At 44.3% G+C, this 19,133-nt stretch overlaps 1 protein-coding gene across 7 annotated transcripts; it reads left to right on the forward strand.

Moving 5' to 3' along the window:
- Window positions 1-903: 903 nt before the first annotated feature.
- On the forward strand, window positions 904-15,808 carry nrf1 (nuclear respiratory factor 1). 7 transcript variants are annotated; one of them, XM_068586823.1, is made up of 12 exons: window positions 904-1,005; window positions 3,380-3,500; window positions 3,635-3,779; window positions 4,139-4,253; window positions 4,415-4,541; window positions 4,692-4,832; window positions 7,415-7,573; window positions 7,806-8,012; window positions 8,118-8,216; window positions 8,545-8,717; window positions 11,216-11,337; window positions 14,612-15,808. In XM_068586823.1, exons 2-12 carry the CDS (start codon window positions 3,423-3,425, stop codon window positions 14,791-14,793), a joined length of 1,548 nt encoding a protein of 515 aa, XP_068442924.1. In that variant the 5' UTR covers window positions 904-1,005; window positions 3,380-3,422; the 3' UTR covers window positions 14,794-15,808. The 7 variants fall into 7 exon arrangements, with proteins under 7 accessions (XP_068442924.1, XP_068442928.1, XP_068442927.1 ...); XM_068586827.1 differs by having other exon boundaries at window positions 14,633-15,808; XM_068586826.1 differs by having other exon boundaries at window positions 8,560-8,717.
- Window positions 15,809-19,133: the final 3,325 nt, after the last annotated feature.

The following is a 19,133-nucleotide window of genomic DNA, read 5'->3' on the forward strand; positions in this document are numbered from 1 at the left end:
TAAATGACACAGGTGTTGCTAATTGGATAGTTTGTTTTGAGTCACCATTATTTGCTCTTTTGTTGACAGTGATGTAAATTATGAATTGAGACATTAATATGTTTCAACCATCACGCTACATAACTAACCTCAACTGTTATAGCTTTAGTTTTATGATTGTAGCCAGACAAGCAGATGACTTTGCAGCACGACTGTCTGTGCCGCGCTTCAGTTGAGTTCAGTGTCAGTGGAAAGGGGCGTGGTTTCCCCGGTCTTATGTGGCGTTCAATAACTATCGGAAATATAATCCATTGATTAATGGCGGATGAATTACCAATATGGATTTTATAGGAAATTACAATCACTGTGATATGAATAGAGAAACGTAAACTCCCCCTTTTAATGTTTCAGTGCATTGTATAAACGCTTTGTAACAATTATTGCATAAAATGAACGTTACTAAACAAAAAAGACTCGCATTGCTTTGCCTAAACATTTGTGGTTCATATTTGTCATGTTGCGTTTCTATTTCACCAATGTTTTACCTTTACATAATTAATATTGCACTGGCTTGGCAACAACTGCAAACACTTCCAAGACTATATTTTTGTTACATTCCTTAATATGTGAAAATACAGTATTGGTATAGAATCGTATGTAATTAAAACACCGTTTATCATGCTAACGCATTTTTCAGATTATTCCGTTACGTCAACATACGTAGTGCATCCATCAGCACAATGTGTCTTTTTTGGTCAAACGAAAGGAATAAGACAACCCTTTACAATAGTGTTTCTTTACAGTCTTTTAGCTAAAGTCGCTTAAAAATGCACGCACGAGTGTGTGCATCGTGACTGTATGAGAGTGAGGCTCGGGACGAGCACCTGAAGGCACCACTAGTGCAGATCACTGTTGTGTGTGCGGTCTGCTCGCTGTGTTTGCTGCTGGCTCCCCTCTGTCGGCCATTAGAGCTCGGTTCCATCCCCACTGTACAGCGCAGGCCCGAAGTAGCGCAGCCGCTCTGAGGTTAGTGCCCTACCGCGCAATCTCCATCTATTTCAGCCCCGGCGCAGCCGCACCATCGAACCCGGCAGCGTTTGGGGGGGTGAACGATGCAGATTGTTGTGATGTTGACTGCAACGCGGTTTTGATACATTTCTGGCTTTTTTTGGGAGGAATCATGTTTCTAACAACACGCTCATAAAGAGTAGAATAGCTGTGGGTGACATGCAGGCCGCTGGGCCTGTCGTAGCGCTCTGTTTTGTTTCGTATTGCGCGGGTTTCATGCTAGCTTGCTAATGTTGCGCCAGGTTTACCTAGGCTGCCTTTCGTTGCACGCTGAAATCGACTTTGTTCAGAGTCACAACATCGGGGAGGTGTTGCTGTTCACGATCACAGCTAATGTCCATTCAGATGACCGAAGCTGCACCGCCAAATGGTTAGCTAGCTAGCGTATTAGCTAAATGTATGACATTGCTAGCTTAGCTCTGTTTGGTAGTCGTTGTGAACCGACCCGGCATGTCTGCTAACGTTGCTGCTGTTTGAGCAGTTACGTTGCCTGTTTGGTGCAGATGTTTTAATGCGTGACTGGGCTCATTTGGTGATGTGGAATGTCCCTGTTTTTGGGCCATGGGTACGATTTAACAGCAATGTTATTGTGCAGTCGTGCACCATCCCATTGATCCAATCAGCAGATGCAGTCTGTGTAGTTGTTACAGGTGATGTTGCATGCCAACAATCTTGTGTGTGTCAACAATATATTTGTCCAAGTCGCTCTCAATGAGAAAACACTTGTGTATGGGACTGATATATTAAAATTGCATGATCCAAATGTCAGCTGCCCACCATGGATCAATTGAACAGGTGATACCCAGACATCTACCTCAGAGATTAATTTCACTGATCAAGTGTGTTTACCTTGACTGTGTATTGATAGACTCCTGGATATCTTAAGTGGGTATGAACATATTGTGTATGTTAAGTTAAACTTTTTTATACGAGTGGTTTTCAACCCTCTGCCAGATAATATTGCACTTACACACAGATGCTAGTCACCAATGAATGAAGAGACACTTCCACTGTCTCAAACTGACTGCATTTAGACTTTCTTTCTTACTACTTACCCGTATACTGTTGGAAATCGCTATTCGAATAATTTTAATGTGTTGAGTATCCAAGTAGTACGAATCATTCAATATCAATGTCTAAAATGTGTTGAATGCTGTTTTGTAAATCAATTTCTTGTGAAAGCTATGATTTAACACATAATAAATTGGAAAGTGAAACATTGTCATGCTTTGATCACTGATGTTATCCCAAATAATATTCTCTATTGATGCTGTAGGAAGCCATCTACAGGCAGTGGTGCAGTCATTGCACGCAGTCAAGAAGCACAAATATTATTACGGGGATATTTTTTTCAAGGTTCATATACACAATGTTTGGGGATGTAGTGAGGAGAATGAAAACTATTGTGCATCAATGTACCAACACCTCATGTGAAATATATGACAATGATGGCAGTTGTGCATGGTCACAGTTATGTAAAAAAGGAATTTGCATTCATGGTGCAGTGGAGTTGACATAAATATACAAAATATTTGCACATTAATGTACCAGGCAGTATATCTGATTAATGTATGTTTAATTCCAAGTATGTGTGATCAGAATGACCTAGGTATGCCATTATATGATTATGAGCACCTCTTCCAATATAGTAATGGTAGATTTTGAGGACATGTTACATCATTGTCCATCCATCCATTAGCTTACACTTAGTCAGGGTGAGGTGTGTTCCAGACTCCCTCTTGTCACGACCCATAGCTCATGACCGTAGGTGAGGGTCAGAACAGCTTCGCCTTAGTGCTCAGCTCTCTCTGTACCACAACTCCCGCAGCACTGCTGACGCCGCACCGAATCGCCTGTCCATGTCATGTCGTGGAGCTGTGACAGACTCCCAACCCAAAGAGTGCAATCCTCTGACAGAGAACCATGGCCTCAGATTACTGAGATACTGACTCTCATCCTGACTGCTTCACACTCAATAACTGCAAAAAGCAGTGCTGAGGCCAAATTCAAGGTTAGACAATTTGTTGAAGCCTCCTTGCCAGCACCCTGGAATAAACCTTCATGGGGAGGCTGAGCAGTGCGATACCCCAATAATTGGAGCACACTTTCCGTTACCCCTTTTTAACAATGGGAACCACCACGTCACACCATTGTGCGTATGCAATATGCATTTGGAAAGGTGTATCACTAGACAATGAAGCAGGAATTACTCCCCATACGAGTTCTGTGCCATTAATGAATGAATGGTATTTACTCAGGCACCATGAAGAGGTAAACCAGTTCCTGTCATTATCTTAAGCTGCATCTCTTCCTTTCTTCTTTCTCTCCTCAGTCTTCGTACCGTGGATCCAGCTGTGTAGACAAGGTGGCCAATAATGGATGAGCACGTCGTTCACCAGACAGAACACATGACCACCATCGAAGCCAGCGCCGTCAGCCAACAAGTTCATCAGGTGCACCAATCAACCGAATAGTTAAACAGTGGAAGGATGAAGACATAGACATCCTTCTTCCCATTATTCACAAGGTATTTAAAATGTTTTCCAGCTAGTTAATCCCATTCTACTTGGATCATCGCTGTGTGCAGGTACATGTGGCCACCTTCACGGAAGCATCCATGATGAGCGCTGATGAAGACTCGACGTCTTCGCCAGATGATGATCCGTACGACGACACGGACATCCTCAACTCGGCCGGCACTGATGAGATCACCGCACACTTGGCGGCCGCAGGTAGGTCTAGACTCGACCCTGCAGCGAGAAGCCGAGCATTTTGTGGATCCAGTTTAGCGGAAGTGGGATTTATTTGTTAAGAAGCATCCAAGAACACTAATGGAGGTTTCCCAACCAGTGTCTGGCAGACAAGCAGATCATTTTATCTTGCATCTCTGATTGATTTTGCTGATCCAGTAAGACATCCATAACCACCTGAGTTCAGTGTAGTGCCTCTGACTGAACAGCAGGTGGTGCCAGTGTCCTGTTTTGTGGAGGCAGTGCCACTCTGCTGTCTTGCTTTCCATCAAACTACTCATAATGCTTCTTTTTTTTCAAGTTGTGAAGGGACCAATCTATACACTTTCTCTCTCTTTCAGGGCCAGTAGGTATGGCAGCTGCTGCTGCTGTGGCAACCGGTAAGAAAAGAAAGAGGCCTCACGTCTTTGAATCCAACCCCTCCATCCGCAAGAGGCAGCAGACTCGTCTGCTCAGGTGAGCTTCAAGACACAGATAGGCCAAACGTCCCCTATGCCTGCGTGCATTTCCCATAGTATGTCGCTTACAATACCCGAGAGCCTTGCTCACTCTCAGACAGATCTTGGTTTTGTACTTTTACTGTAAACCAGGAGGTAAATGATGGCGTATGCTTACAGGAAACTGCGAGCCACCCTGGATGAGTACACCACCAGAGTTGGCCAACAGGCCATAGTGCTGTGTATCTCTCCCTCCAAACCCAACCCTGTGTTCAAGGTGTTTGGTGCTGCTCCTCTGGAGAACGTGGTGAGTGCTACAGTCAGCCGGTATTTTAAATTATTTATCCTTGGCTTGATAGGTGACTCAAATGTTAAATGATGTTGATTTAATCAACTACTTGCAAATAGCTACAGAACTGAACTAAAAATGTGCCACAACTTTTGTTCCGTCCTCCAGGTGAGAAAGTATAAGGGCATGATGTTGGAGGATCTGGAGAACGCTCTGGCTGAACATGCCCCCGCTTGTGGAGACCTGGCCTCAGAGCTGCCCCCCCTCACAATTGATGGCATCCCTGTCTCTGTGGACAAGATGACCCAGGTCAGGCTCAATACTCTCTCTGCTTACCCATTATAGTCCGTAAAACAGCTGTTCCTTCGTAAAAACTGACTCCCTTTTGGTGTCCGAGGCTCAAACACAGTGTCGACGCTCCCAGCAGAGGGCACCAGTTGGCCACAAATCGGCGTCAACGTTTGTTTTTCATGTCTGTGCTGAGTTTAGCTAGCAACTGCATATGAATCAAGGTTAACCATTTAATTTCAGCAGTTTTTTACATGTCCATCAGTGTCACTTTATTAGTTTGATTCTTTCGTCTTAAACAAATAATTATTTCTCAAGTATATGAGTACATTTTCTTGGTAAAGTGGGACTTTGACGTTGTTATTCGGGCAGACAGTGTGCTTGATGCGTATGTAGCGTTAGCATCTGAAAGTCTCTTTGCGAGACTTGCTGTGATCCGTGAGAGGACGTGCAGAGTACACTGATCTTGGTAGATTGTAAACTGCAACATTAGCACCACCGGCAGCTTGAGTACTCTCTCCACCCGAGGGACCCCGGCTTGTTTACTCCTCCGTCCCCGGGCTGCTGACGCATTCTCAGGATCATCGTCAGAGGAGCCGCCATGACACTGGCCCTCAGAGACCGTCCTCACCCGTGGGAGCGCTGTAGCCAATACCAGGGCCTGGCGGGTCCTCGGAGGGCAGGTGTTGGTTTATGCTTGTTTTTCTGGAGGTTGTAGGATGAGATTATCACGAGTAACATGTTGCCTCACTCAGCTTGGCCAAGCCAGGTGGAAAGGTGTTGAGGTGGGTGTTTTTGGAGGCATGTGTGCTTCAACTATTGGACCTGGGATGTTGTACAGTCCCTTCTAAAGGTTGATTGAAGTGTAAAAATGAGAACTCTGCAATGAAAGGGAGCTAATTCAACACCGGCAGAGGCCCCCGGCCTGTCTGATATATGGAGCATCTGTAGCAGGTGATCCTGGGTCTAGCCTGAGCCCATAATTACCCCCTAGCCTTGTTAGGACCAGGGACTCGACAACATAGCCGCCTTCCTAAATACTGATTGAACCATTGCTTGAAGGATTAGAATGGGAAGGGGGGGGTGGAGTAGTGGGTGCGAGCTCAACATGCCACTTAACTCACTCGCCACTGTAATTAAGCCATCTGGCCGAGCACACATGCATCCACACACATTCACACATGGATGAGCCGCAGGTGGAAATGCAAGCATCTTTCTGCTACTAAGTCCGTCTTTCTGGGGTTAATCCAAGTTGTTCTGTCAGTATGCCAAGTGTTGGCTAAAGTGAAGCCCGTTTACTGAAACCACCAAAGTTTTTGTTCCAAAGCTGATGTGATTAAGTATCGGCCAACCATTTTCTATCAAGATCCAATTTGACACATCTTTGTGGAAAGGTAGTTTGTGAGTTTAAAACAATAAGGAGTGTAAGTGGGGGGAGGGGATGGAGGGATGGATTAATTTCTCCCAGAACCAAATTTAGCCCATGATGTCAAGGCAGGCAGCCGCTGCAGTGCCTCATTGTGCAATATAATCCCCCGGTGATGCTTGCATATTACCAGGACACTGAGGACATTGGCGCTAAACCCCACCCCAGCCTGTCCGTGAGTGTGAGAGCATGCTTGTTATGGAAGTGGTGATGGATAGGCATGCCACCCACTGCCACGCGGGAAGTATGTATACTGGTGGATGATCAATAGCAAGCAAATCAGATTAGATTAAGACCCCCCCCCACCCCCCACTCAATCCCTGCTATGGCGCACAGTGCAAAATGACAGAAGCCTCTCATTCAAAGCAACTGTAAGACAAATCATAGAGTTCCCAAATTGTTATTATAAAACAAACTATGTATAAATGCTCAAATATTGCTAGTAGTCCCAAAAATCGGATAATTTCCTCTTTTTACAATTAGTGACAACAATAAGCCCTGGCTCTGAAGAAAGGACTGTTTGAGTGCCGGTCTCTTGACTCCAGGGCGAAGCAATCAGCCCACAATTACAGCAGCTTTCTTAGTTCCAACAACCTGCACTAAAGACGCTCGGCTTCCTTACTACATCGTTTGTGAATGGTTCACTCAAGCAAAGTGGACAAGCACTCACTGATGCAGTCAATGTAATAATGAAACACTAACTTGAGTCTTTAAACAAGTCCATAATGTAGCACACGTCCTGACTGACCAAATGAAATCTAATGTTTTAGTTTGACATTGATTTTTCTTTTTCACAATATAGGCCAGCTTAACCTTGTTAAAACTTCCCGCTGAGTGTACTGGAGCCTTTGCGGGTACAGGTTGACTGCTGAACTGTGTTGCTTTCACCCCCCCTATGTTCCCATGGTGTCTGTCTGACACATCAGCCTGGAGCCACGGCCATAGATTGGTCCGTTATTAATCATGATCGCATTGTTCTCCTTTTAGAAAGCCTGTTTCTATTTGCAGGCCTTGACCAACTCAGCACCCGTCAGCGGCTTCCCGATCGATACTCGCCTCCTGCCGCCTGCTCAAGGGCGTGTGAGCTTATGTGTGTCTGAGAGAGACACTGCGCTTTTCCACTTTGGAGTTTTTGGCGTCATCTCTTTTCTCTGTGTTCCTCCCCCTTTTGCGTCAGGCCCAGCTGCGAGCGTTCATCCCCGAAATGCTGAAGTACTCGACGGGCCGAGGGAAGCCTGGCTGGGGTAAAGAGAGCTGCAAGCCATTGTGGTGGCCGGAGGACATCCCTTGGGCCAACGTCCGCAGTGACGTCCGTACAGAGGAGCAGAAACAGAGGGTGAGCGAAATACTGAGGTCATGACATCCTATTTGGATACTTTGCAGGGAAATACTGTTTTTCGTAGCCCCTTCCCTTTTTAAATGGCATTCGTTCCTGATAAGCCTTGATTTATACACTTTTCCGATGGGGCGAAATAGTTAACATCAGGTCCCAAAATCAATGCCGGTAGTCCTTCAACAAGTCTGGAGAACAATTTGCTGTATTAACTTGCATTTATATGTCTGCCAAGGTGTCTTGGACGCAGGCGTTGCGGACCATCGTTAAGAACTGCTACAAGCAGCACGGCCGCGAGGATCTGTTATACGCTTTCGAGGATCACACGCCGACCGTCACCCATCACCATCTGACCACTGCGCAGAGTATCGCTCACCTCGTGCCCCAACAAACGGTGGTACAGACCATCAACAACCCTGACGGAACTGTCTCGCTCATCCAGGTACATTTTCATACTCACAATCTTTTTTTTTTAGCCTTTCCAAGGTGTGGTACAGCATCTGTTCACGTCTCTTTATTTTTTTTCCACTGCACCCTTTTCTCTCAGGTTGGCACAGGACACACAGTCGCCACCTTGGCGGATGCGTCAGAGCTGCCCGGCGTGACGGTTGCGCAGGTCAACTACACCACCGTGACTGATGGAGAGGTACAACCTCATGCACACGACACGTACCACAAATCACTTTTTTTTTTATTACTACAGCACACACAGGCTGTAGTAATAAACTCCAATTCAACTACTTCCTCATTTCATAAAACACATATATTGATAGATCTAATAAATGTTGTGCCTAAGAAACAAATATGCACTAAATTCAGTGCAGTGTGTAAAGCGTGCTCATCGGGAGCTGTCCGTTCAGCACCACGAATTCAAAACACATGCCGGATGACCAATAATCCAATAACAGTCAGTTTCATGCAATCTGTGTCACCTAACCTCCAGATACTCATTTGTTTTCCTTGTGAAATTATATATTTTCCCCCTGCAGGTGGAGCAGAACTGGGCCACCCTCCAGGGCGGCGAGATGACAATTCAAACCACTCAAGCCTCAGAGGCCACGCAGGCGGTAGCGTCCCTGGCAGAAGCCGCCGTAGCTGCCAGTCACGAAATGCAGCCAGGAGCCACAGTCACAATGGCGCTTAACAGGTGAGGGCGGGAGATGACTTTAGGGGGACAAGGCTGTTGAAGTTAGAATTAAATAGCTTCTTTATGTTATTTAAGTGGCTTTCATCTTTCACTTTGTACGTCTGAAGGCAATGTTAGAAAGGAAGGAAGGCATATTTACATGGGAGGGTTCAAGAGATTAGAAACATTTATGTTTAGTTCAGTTAGTATTTGATACATTAGTACTGAATTAAAAACAAATGCATATATACTTATTTAGCTATTTTAATACTCAGGATCAGTGTGTGTTATTCTCACAGAATGCTCATCACTATTTTTACTTGTATTGAGACCATAAGATCTCATAGACCTCAAGCATCTTTGGCTAGTATCCTCAGCTCACAAACGTTACCTGCTCACACTTAATGGAGAGGAAACAGAGGTTGGCTTGTTGGCGACCAGAAAAGCAAAGGTACTCGCATGAAGCTGTCACCTTATAATTGCACACCCTTTTTTTAACGTACACATACTGTAGTGTTCAGCGTTTACTGACATAATCCTCAAGGGTTTTCAGTTACTGGTGGTGGAGCCATCAAAACATCACAGTAAGAAGAAGTCGTAATTATTCAGGCAGCCATGACAACTGGATGACAACCTGCAGGTTACCCTGCAGGACGAGTCCACTGCCTCGCCTGCTAGTGCAGCATCTAATTAATTAGCCTGTCGCTTTCATCGAGGCAGGGTTCACAATCCCATGTGCTAATGGATAAGTATGATTGTGACTAAAATGTGTTAAATGCTTGCTTATGCATAACACAACATTTAGAACATGTACTTGTTCCTGTAATTAAAAGAGTGTAAGAGGTTGCAGCATGCTGACCTTTTGTCTGCAGCGTTTGGAAATGCAGCCACTAGTAATCATAGATGCACAGGGGTTGTTGTTGGTGTAAAGCTTTTCTGGAGGGAAATCAGCAACACACAATTATATTCAGATGGGATCTACCACAGGATCTTAAATCGAGTCCCATGGAGAGCCACGTTTCTGCAGGATCTGATTTCAACGCAAGAATACAGCAGGTTGAAAGTGTGCTCATGGACTCTGTCGAGCTCTCGCTTGCTGTAGACACTTCCTGATCTACATCTTTGATGTTCATGATCTTACATTCTGCGAGTAAAGGTTTTAACTCGCTAGATTAATCAGTCAGACCTGCTGAGGCACTAACGTGTTCGCTGGTTTTCGCTGCAGTAGTGTCAAGGCAATCATTTCAGATGTGTATGGGTATGTCCCATTGGGGCTTGTTACCTGCACCCACCTGAGTCCTTCCTCCCCTCCCCTGTTTACCTGTGGCCAAGCTACTCTGGGCTCTCTGCTCCACAGGCTCTGGAACATTTTGTCTCTGCTTCCCATCACCCGAGGGAGAATAGAGCCTCTTTCTCCCACTATCCTTTCTGCTGTGTGGATGAAACCATCCTGTGTTGCAAAATGTATTGTGGTCTACTCCAAAACCATAGCCTTTATATAAGAAGCGGACGTGGTCACTGTGACGTCCCCCATTGGTTTGTGGACTGCCATTTCGAAGTGTTGAGTTGGGCATTTTGGTCAGCTCCATTTTGGCTTTTTGCAACCAGAAGTGATGCGAGAGGCAAAATACAACTAAACGCTGACATAAACCTTTTTAGGCAATCAAAAATGAGCTTTCATGAACTGAAAAAACACCGTGAAAGAGTTGAATTTCTCGGACCAAAGCATCTAGAGCTGCAAACGCGGTCATAGCGACCTGTCAATCACAAAATGGCCACGCCCTAAAGCATACCCTGCTTTATCCTTTATAATTTACGAATGAACGTTCTGCTGTGTTGAAGGCGACTTGAGACTAGTAAATGAGGCTATGAACTCATGTTTACAATTTGTTTACAAAATGACAGCAAGACTCATCGTTCAACATCTGTATTCAAGGCTCGATAAGAATTATTTACCCAATATTCCCAGATTTCACTGCTATTGTCTCACCGAACAACATCCAGTTGGTTGTCATTCACTTCCAACAGTGCGAGTGCATCAGCGCTGCTCACTGTCTACGTCTGTACTCCCTCAGCGCCGCCTCCCCTTATCTCACCGCCTGAAGTTCTATCTCAGATGTGATTATCGGCCAAGCTGTGAACAGTACCATTAGTTCATAACGAAGCTGGTGCGGTAATAGGCTCGTGGTAATTCCACTGGGTAGAGCTGCTCAATAAAACTGCTTTGTTAGACCCGGAGCACCTGGCCTTTTGGGAGATGTGACAGATTCTCCATAAGTCCAGACTAGCAAAGCCTCTTACAGCTCATACACTCCTACCACTTCACCCCACATCTCTATAATAACCCTTGCCTTTGTGAGCTGACTGTGTGTGTGTGTGTATGTGTGTGCGTGTGTGTGTATTGCTTTGTACCAATGATTGTATCCAGAAGCTTAAGAGTACATCCATCTTTTATTTGTATATTTATTGTACACTATAAAGGCTGTGTGTGTGTGTGTGTGTGTTCTTGTGTGTTGCAGTGAAGCAGCGGCCCATGCTGTGGCGACGTTGGCAGAAGCCACCCTACAAGGCGGAGGGCAGATTGTCCTGGCAGAGACAGCAGCTGCTGTTGGAGCACTGGCAGGGGTTCAAGATGCTACAGGTAAATATTTCTATTTATCAACCTCATGTGCGGTATAAAAGTCTATTTAGTTGTCGTCCACTGCACCAGATGATAAAGTATTGTCTGCACACGAGCTGTCATGAGTGAACTGCAAGTTCAGCTGCTAAAACCCGAGCTGTGTGTGTGTCTGAAATCACTCTCTTTTATTCAAACACCTTTTATAATAGACACGCAGTAGCTTATTTTTTTAGTGAACCGTAAACACCTATATTTATTTCAACCAATTTCAGGAAGTTAGATCAGGACATTTTTGACATGACATCTTTACTAATTGTGTTCCCCAGCCAATGGCATGTCTAATTAGTCTCACTAAGTTTAAGCTTCCCTGCTGTAGCGCCGCGGCCCCTGAGCTCCTACGTACACTCTAATCTACTCTGTGCTGATGTGACAGATGGTGTGCTTTTTTGCGTGTGCGTCTTGGAGCAATACTCCAGTACTCGATGGGGGTCATACAGCTAAGGTATCCTTTCAGCGATACCTTAGCTGTATGACCCCCATCGCCAGCCTCCTCACACGCATACTTTATTCACCGCTGTGGCGATGTGTCTACTGGGGTTTGGACCCGTTTGTAAGGACATTATCGAGTCCTTGTTGGATTGCATTGACCAAAGAAAAGTATCTGAAGGTAAAGGTGCTGCTCGTCAGTGATTGACATCAGTGTAGTGCCCATTTGTCCAATGAATCAAAGAAAATAAACATAAATCAAAAAGACACTGACGTGCAGCTACAAATACTACAAATAATTAACTAAACCAAAAAAATATCAAAAGAAAAAATATCCTAATACATCAAAACATCTTACCTAAATAAGCAACCAACTAGAATAATCAAACAATACTAATTGTGAATAGAAATGACTTAATACGCCGGAAATGACAGGATCATATTCCACATTTAATGCAGATATTCAAGAGAAACTAAGCATGAAAAACATGTTTCCTGGCCTTTCCTGGTGTTAACTATGACATGTCTTCTCATTGTCACATGTCAAATAAGACTCTGTAGTTGGGAATTGGATTGCTGCGTTTTTGGCAGTTTGATTTAAAGTTGCAAGTGTGATACAAAAGCAAATTATATTTTTCTTTTCTCATTTCAGTTTTGGAAACTTATCATTTGATGCATTGTAATTTATATTTATGATTTTTCTGGTATGTTTATTTGTTATTATTGATCTGGTCATCCTGTCGTATTGATTATTGCTGCTGCTGAAACAATTCAATCATCTTTTCTTGCATCCTCGAGGCTATCATTTGTAGTCATTGCTAATTAATGCAATGACAAACAAAGGTTTAGTTCCACACATTTAATCAGCTGTCCATCTTTTTTCTTATGTCTATCTTCTAGTCAGCACCATCCTACAGTGGGATAAACACACACAAATACTCCTCCAGGATCCTCAGGGGCTCCTAAGGAGAGCCAATCCTCTCCGTTATCAGTCCATGGTCTAATCACTGAGCCAGCTGTCAGCATGCAACCCCATGTCCCCTTGTTTGGCTCTGTACATTCACACACAAACATGTCACACCAATATAGACCTTTTCTAAATTAAACAAGTGTATCTGCATTCCTTTTTTTTGTTGCTCAGTGTGTGTTTATTAATTTATGTGTGGAAGAGCTTTTAAAAGTGTGCAGAAAGTGTGCAACAGTACAGATTGTCAAAAGTAAAGTTGGGATTTCTTGCATTGTTTCGAGAGAAAGTGTTGCTGTGAAGTTTATTTTATAATATACGAAACCAAATCCCTTGGATGTTTCCATTGGCTGAACAATTAAAGTTTTTTTTATGAATTATACTTAGTCAAAAATGCATTACATTTTACCAGAGAAAGTCCAATATGTACAATGTATATTTGCGATACTAATGTAATTTCAAGTCTTTGTAGTTTGACATCTTGCTTCCTTAAACCACGAGGAGTCATTTGGCTGCAATAGCTTTCTTAAACAACTAATGGAGCTGCCAAAGCCAGTCCTCCTCCTGAGTATTGACCTTAGCTAATCACTGAAGTGCTACACGCTGGAGTGGAGAGCTCCGTTTGAAGAGCAGCGGCCCAGACGATGCTGATTGGCTTGTGTAGTGACCCTTCGCTGACACAGGCATGCAGACACACACTAATACATACACACGGCCACACCACATACAACCCTCAATGTCTAAGTAATGAGGTTCGAGTGGCCAAATGAGGCCCTTGTGTACGTCACTGTGCCAGGCCCAATGCCCTCTTCCCTAAGCTCTCCTCCGTAATCACCGCCAGCACAATTACCTGCACCAGCAGAACTTACCCCTGTCACAAATCACGGACGAGTGGGCTGGTCAAGGGCCCACATTAGAGGGCCAACAATTACGAACCAGCCCAACAACAGGGGGCCTGAAAGATGAACAGTCGTGAACGTGCATTATATATTTTTGTGCTTCAATATTGTAGGTATTGAAAGGATACGAGTCCAGTGTCATAGCTCACATTATTGGGAGCAGGCTTTAGCCACTGCCATCCCCGACACTGACCTTCTTGCCTGCCTGTGACACTGACAGCTTGCAGGGTGGGGCAGAGGCCCACGTGACCGCAGCAGTAAACCCTACACAAACACACACACACACACAGCTGGGCATGGCGGAAGGGAGCTGAGAACCATTCATCAGAAGCACCGTCTCTGTAACATGGCTGCCTCCTATCACAGACTACTACCTGGACTTGACTGCCACCCGAACGCCGATTCAAACACATGGTCCCGTGAAAAGTCAACCTGTGGCCAAAGACTAATGATTATTTTCATGATTCATTCAAATGTTGCTTACTTTTTTCAATAATTTTTTTTTCCCAGTCTGTAAAATAGTTATGTATGCCCTTTTCCAGAGACCAGGGTGATGCGTTCACGATGCTTATTTCAACCAAACGGTACAAAATGCTGCAAACGCTCACATTTCATAATCTCGAAAACCATCAAATGTTCTGTATTGATGAATGACTTGAACGATTAATCAATTGATAATAAATGCGTGTACGTTCTTTGAGGCTTTCAAGTTCTCTCAAGGCGTTAATGCTTGTTTTTTATTGGACAAAAATCATATGGGAAAAATGCTATCTCTTCACTTTTTACATTTTTGCACCGCCAAATGCTACCGGGTGAATTGTATTTCAATTTCATAACCAATAATAACTGCCAAGTGAATTGATTAGTATTTCCAGCTCTTAATTGCAGCTGCTGGTATACTTTGCATTCAGGGTAACGGTGCTGATGCTGTGCTTGAATCCAACAGATCTCTGCTTCTTCCCCTCAGGTCTGGTCCAGATCCCGGTCAGTATGTACCAGACCGTCGTGACCAGCCTCGCCCACGGCAACAGGCCCGTCCAGGTCGCCATGGCACCTGTGGCCACGCGCATAGATAACACTGTCACGTTAGACGGTCAGGCGGTGGAGGTCGTGACCCTTGAACAGTGACAATTAAGGCCCTGGAAGGAGTAGGAGGCACTGAGCAGCCGCCGTGGGGATTTGTTTATCCTACTTTTTCCAGATCATCACGCTGTGTACAATGTCAAATATATTTTAAATGTACATCTGCAGGGGAAGTCAAAGTGAGTTATCAATGTGTTTACTATGTAAAGATATTGCTTTTGTCGATGTAATTTGTCTCCCAATTAGCTTCATGTTTGTTTTTTTGTTGTTGTTTTTTTGTTTTTTTTTAGCTGTGTGATGGTTTAGTATTTAGTATTTATTTCTTTACAATGAACCTTTACTTCAAAACAAAGATGAACCAAAAAGCCCGGAGGAAAGCCACCACTGCTTCACCCAGAGTGTGTAACTATATCACTGTTATGAATTGACATCATCGTCTCTGTGCTTGACTGTTTTGTTTTTAGGATGCATTTACAATTCAGTGCCACAGTCAGAGATCCCGCCTCTTCTCTTTCCTATAGCCTTGATCACTATGCTAAAACTTCACTTCCACCTTTTACCTAAAACTCCAGCATTTGAGCTCCCAGTCATTTCTCACGTTAGATTATGAAATACTATGTTGAAATATTATGTTGAAACATCTTGTGTGCTTTTCCCTGTGCTGTTTTAGTGTAGTCCACGCACATGCCAAGATTTGTGAAGACTCAGGATTTACATCGAGCTGTTTTTTACTGCTGGACTGATGAGCTTTCGTCCTGAAGCAGACATTTTGTCTACCGGATCCATTTATTTCCAGTGCATGGATAGGGGCACTCCTTGGTATGTTATTTTTGTAACATGAACTTGTATGTCACTGAGGACTTGTTGGATCACTGCATCACTTTGTATATCACAGGAAGTTCATATACTTGGACCGGGGCTGCATTATGTGTGATGCTAATATTAAACATCTTGCAACAAAACATTTGCTTGCCAAGAATCGACTTAGTTCAAAGCAGCTGTAACAGTTGGTTCAACTCTCACCACTATTTAAAAAATAAAGTCCAGACTGTTTACCATTCCTTCACTTTCTCTCTTGATTTTAGTCCAGTGTGTTCTGCCCTCGTCAAGGAGTTCCTTTCCTTAACTAGACAGACAGACGACTCCTTCAACTAGTCAAAGAATGATGGATATACTTATGAAGCTCGAAGAGTCCATCCACTTGATGACCTTGACATCTATTTAGCCTTTGTACCATGCCCGTGCATGGTACAAAGACAGCCACGGTTTGTTATTTTCCTCCGTAGTCTTCAGACACAGTACTAAAGTATACTGCTGACGCATCGTTTTCTACCAATGATCCACAGACCTGCTGCTCTCCAAGAATAGTATGTGCCTCATGCTAGACCTGCTTATGATAATGCCGGATGAGTCGAGTTTTGGAATTAGAGAATTGATTTCATCTCTGTCTGGGCACGCTTTGGACATCCTTCAACCCTGAGAAGGTCAGAAGTGTGAGTGGAACACGTGTAATGTAACGTACCACAGACACTGGCTCCTTCCCAAACTGAAGCAATCCCCCAACAGGCTGTTGTTCACGTTGGGGCAGACGAAGAGGGCGCCGCTGAGGGACCTACCATGATGTTGGGTGCCTGAGTTGAATGCCACGCTTGTTTGTCCAGGTTTTTGAGGCTGATGCCAGGCAGGTGACTTATGTTTCACTTGTAGGGGTGGAGCCACTTTGAATACGCAATATACAGTGCAGGGAAACAAAATGGCCCCTTCAGGGTTCAAAGGACAAGCATTACGGCCCGTATTATACGAAACAGAGTCGGAGTACGTTTGACCTTTTGGTATTCACAACTTCCCTTTTTGAAGCGTGCAACATGTCTGTGCATTGTGTCTGGTAATGATATAGTTGCCATAAAACCCAATAACTTCCACACCCTCCTCTACAGCACCCCCACCTTCCCTGCTGTGACAAACAGGGCCATGATTACATCATAAGCTGCCTGAACCTCCTCTGCTTTAAAGCCTGGGATTTGCTAGCCGGGCCCTTCTGTTGCAGAGCAGAACAGAGAGAGACGCGTTCAGGCCTTAATCTATCAAGCATCAGTGTACGTCCCGCTCCTCCTGCAGATTAAAGCGGAAGCAGGTTGCATTCAGATGAAAAGGTCCCATTTTCTTTCTTGTTTTATTCTCTCTTCTATCTGTTTTAATTTGGTCGTAAAACACTCAAGGGTATGTTGTGTATGCTGTGTGTGAGAAAACGTTGTATAAGTCATTGGTGCGTGGCACGCATGCGCATCAAACTGTCACTGCAGATTAAGAAGCTCTTATTAGCGTGCTTTCTTGGAAAAAGGCCTACACCTCATGCTACCTAAGCCTCTCCCTCCTCCGTCTCCATCTCCGTCTCTCTCTCCGCACCATCCACTCAGCTACACTCAGACAAAGTGCATCAGAACCTTTCAACTGTATCATTAAAGCTGAACATAACTGAGTTATGAAATGGCACAGGTTCAAAAAGGACAGAACTTGTCTCAAAGTGATGCTGCCAACTCCAGTCTTAAGATGGGGCCTTCAACAGAGTTATACATGTTTAATCTTAGTGGTGTGTTTGTGTATTTAAATTCATTTTTGATAGAACTGTGGTAAACTGCATCGCTTTTTGAGTGAATATAAAGTCTTTTTTGTTTCATTCCAAAATATGCACTAAGAAACAGAGATATAAACTATGTATTATATCTTCCCCAACCTGCTTATGCAGTATAGGTGTTGACAATTAAACTGGAGTATAACCTATTTCCTCAGATCTTTATGAATATTTTTCATAGCCTCTGCCTACATTGAGAAAAAGCAACTTAAAGCAAATAAAAATGTGCAACAATATTGCAATAAATTCACCTTAACCATTGTTGTATGATAAATAAACTCCATTGTATCATTATTCAATGCCAACTATGCTGTATATTTAATCTCTTAAAATATATTCTTGAAGAATGCCATCAATAAATTATAAAATGCTGCTAACACAACAAAACAATAACTCGAGTCGTGTTCTGGGTGAGCACATCTTTGTTGGTCGATGACTGCACCTGCACTGGCCTCCATCTTGGCCCCAGAGCAATGTTTTACAAAGAAAGAGCCTGTGCTGCATTGCGTGTGACACCGCTCCAAGTTACATCATCGTGCGCCGCGGAGCACTCGTCCAATCCTCAGATCCATCTGACGGACTTTGAACTCTGAATGAATGTCTTTAAAAAAAAAAAAAAACATCCAAGTGAGTGCTCGCGCTCTGTCCTGGGAGCAATTTGTTTAGTGGTGGTGGACGATCGCAGGGCAGAGAGAAGGCAGCGCTATTGATTCTCTACAGCCGGTGGGACGAGCCTGCAGCCAGGGCTTCAGTGGCCCGGCTCCACAGGGGGCACTGCAGGGAGAGCGGGGAGGGGCTGGTCATTCTTGTTGCCTGGAGTCGTGCAGGCAGACTCTAGGGCAGAGCTTTAATCTCCACTAATCGTTTCTTAATACGTGCATCCCGGGCCCTGCACCCCCTGCGCATATGAACACACACACACACACACACACACACGGGCACACACACACGGGCACACGCATATGTAACTGCTCACAGTCCAGGCCCACACTTGCTCCAACAAGAGATAATCTCCAACCCCTCGTCCTGAGCATATAGGATCGGCTCACAATTTATCAAGAAAGACGTCTTTCTCATACAGGGGAATGGATCCTGCAAAAGAAAAAGGAAAGATGAACTCTTTGCCACCAACTTAACCATTCACAAAATAAATGTTGACCCGCCTGACCCACTGGCCTGAGAAGATCTGTGGAAATGTTGAAAAGCTGTAACATAATATCTGTCTTAAAAGAAAAAAGTCAAAAAATCCATCTCAGCGCCCATCGATCTTTGGGCCTAATGGAGTTTCCCCTGAAGCCTGAGCATCAGCAGACATGCTGATGAAGCATCTTCCCCCATAATGTAGTCTGATAGTCTAATAATGGCATCTTCACCTTCCCAACTCACACCTCTGTCCACCTCCAGTCCAGACGCTGCGTAAGAACGACGATAATCTCATTTCACTAATGCTCTGAAGCCTGCATTAGAACACAGGCAAAGCACTGTCTCAGCCCGACTACCCACCCAGGAAACTGTGTGTGTGTGTGTGTGTGTGTGTGTGTGTGTGTGAGTGAGAGAGAGAGAAAGAGATGGGAAAAGGGGCCAGAGGCCTGTGGGATAGAGGGGGCACTGAAAAATGCGGTGTAACCTGAGCTGCTCGGCCCATCTGGAGAAGGCCTGCATTGACAAGGGTTATCCCACAATGCACTTTGCTGCAGAGAAGATCGTTAGAGAGAGAGTCTGACACGCGGATAAGTCTTTAGGAAGTGTTTAT

The sequence above is a fragment of the Clinocottus analis genome, unplaced genomic scaffold (genome assembly GCF_023055335.1).
Source record: "Clinocottus analis isolate CAN_PGR_092001 unplaced genomic scaffold, fCliAna1.0.p SCAF_20, whole genome shotgun sequence".
Taxonomy (NCBI): Eukaryota; Metazoa; Chordata; class Actinopteri; order Perciformes; family Cottidae; genus Clinocottus; species Clinocottus analis.

Bases quoted from the DNA above. Each gene is read 5' to 3' on its own strand.
- nrf1 (XM_068586823.1), top strand. From the start codon at position 3,423: ATGGATGAGCACGTCGTTCACCAGACAGAACACATGACCACCATCGAA. The intron at 4,254-4,414 runs GTGAGCTTCAAG...GTATGCTTACAG, and splicing joins CAGCAGACTCGTCTGCTCAG to GAAACTGCGAGCCACCCTGG. The intron at 7,574-7,805 runs GTGAGCGAAATA...ATGTCTGCCAAG, and splicing joins CAGAGGAGCAGAAACAGAGG to GTGTCTTGGACGCAGGCGTT.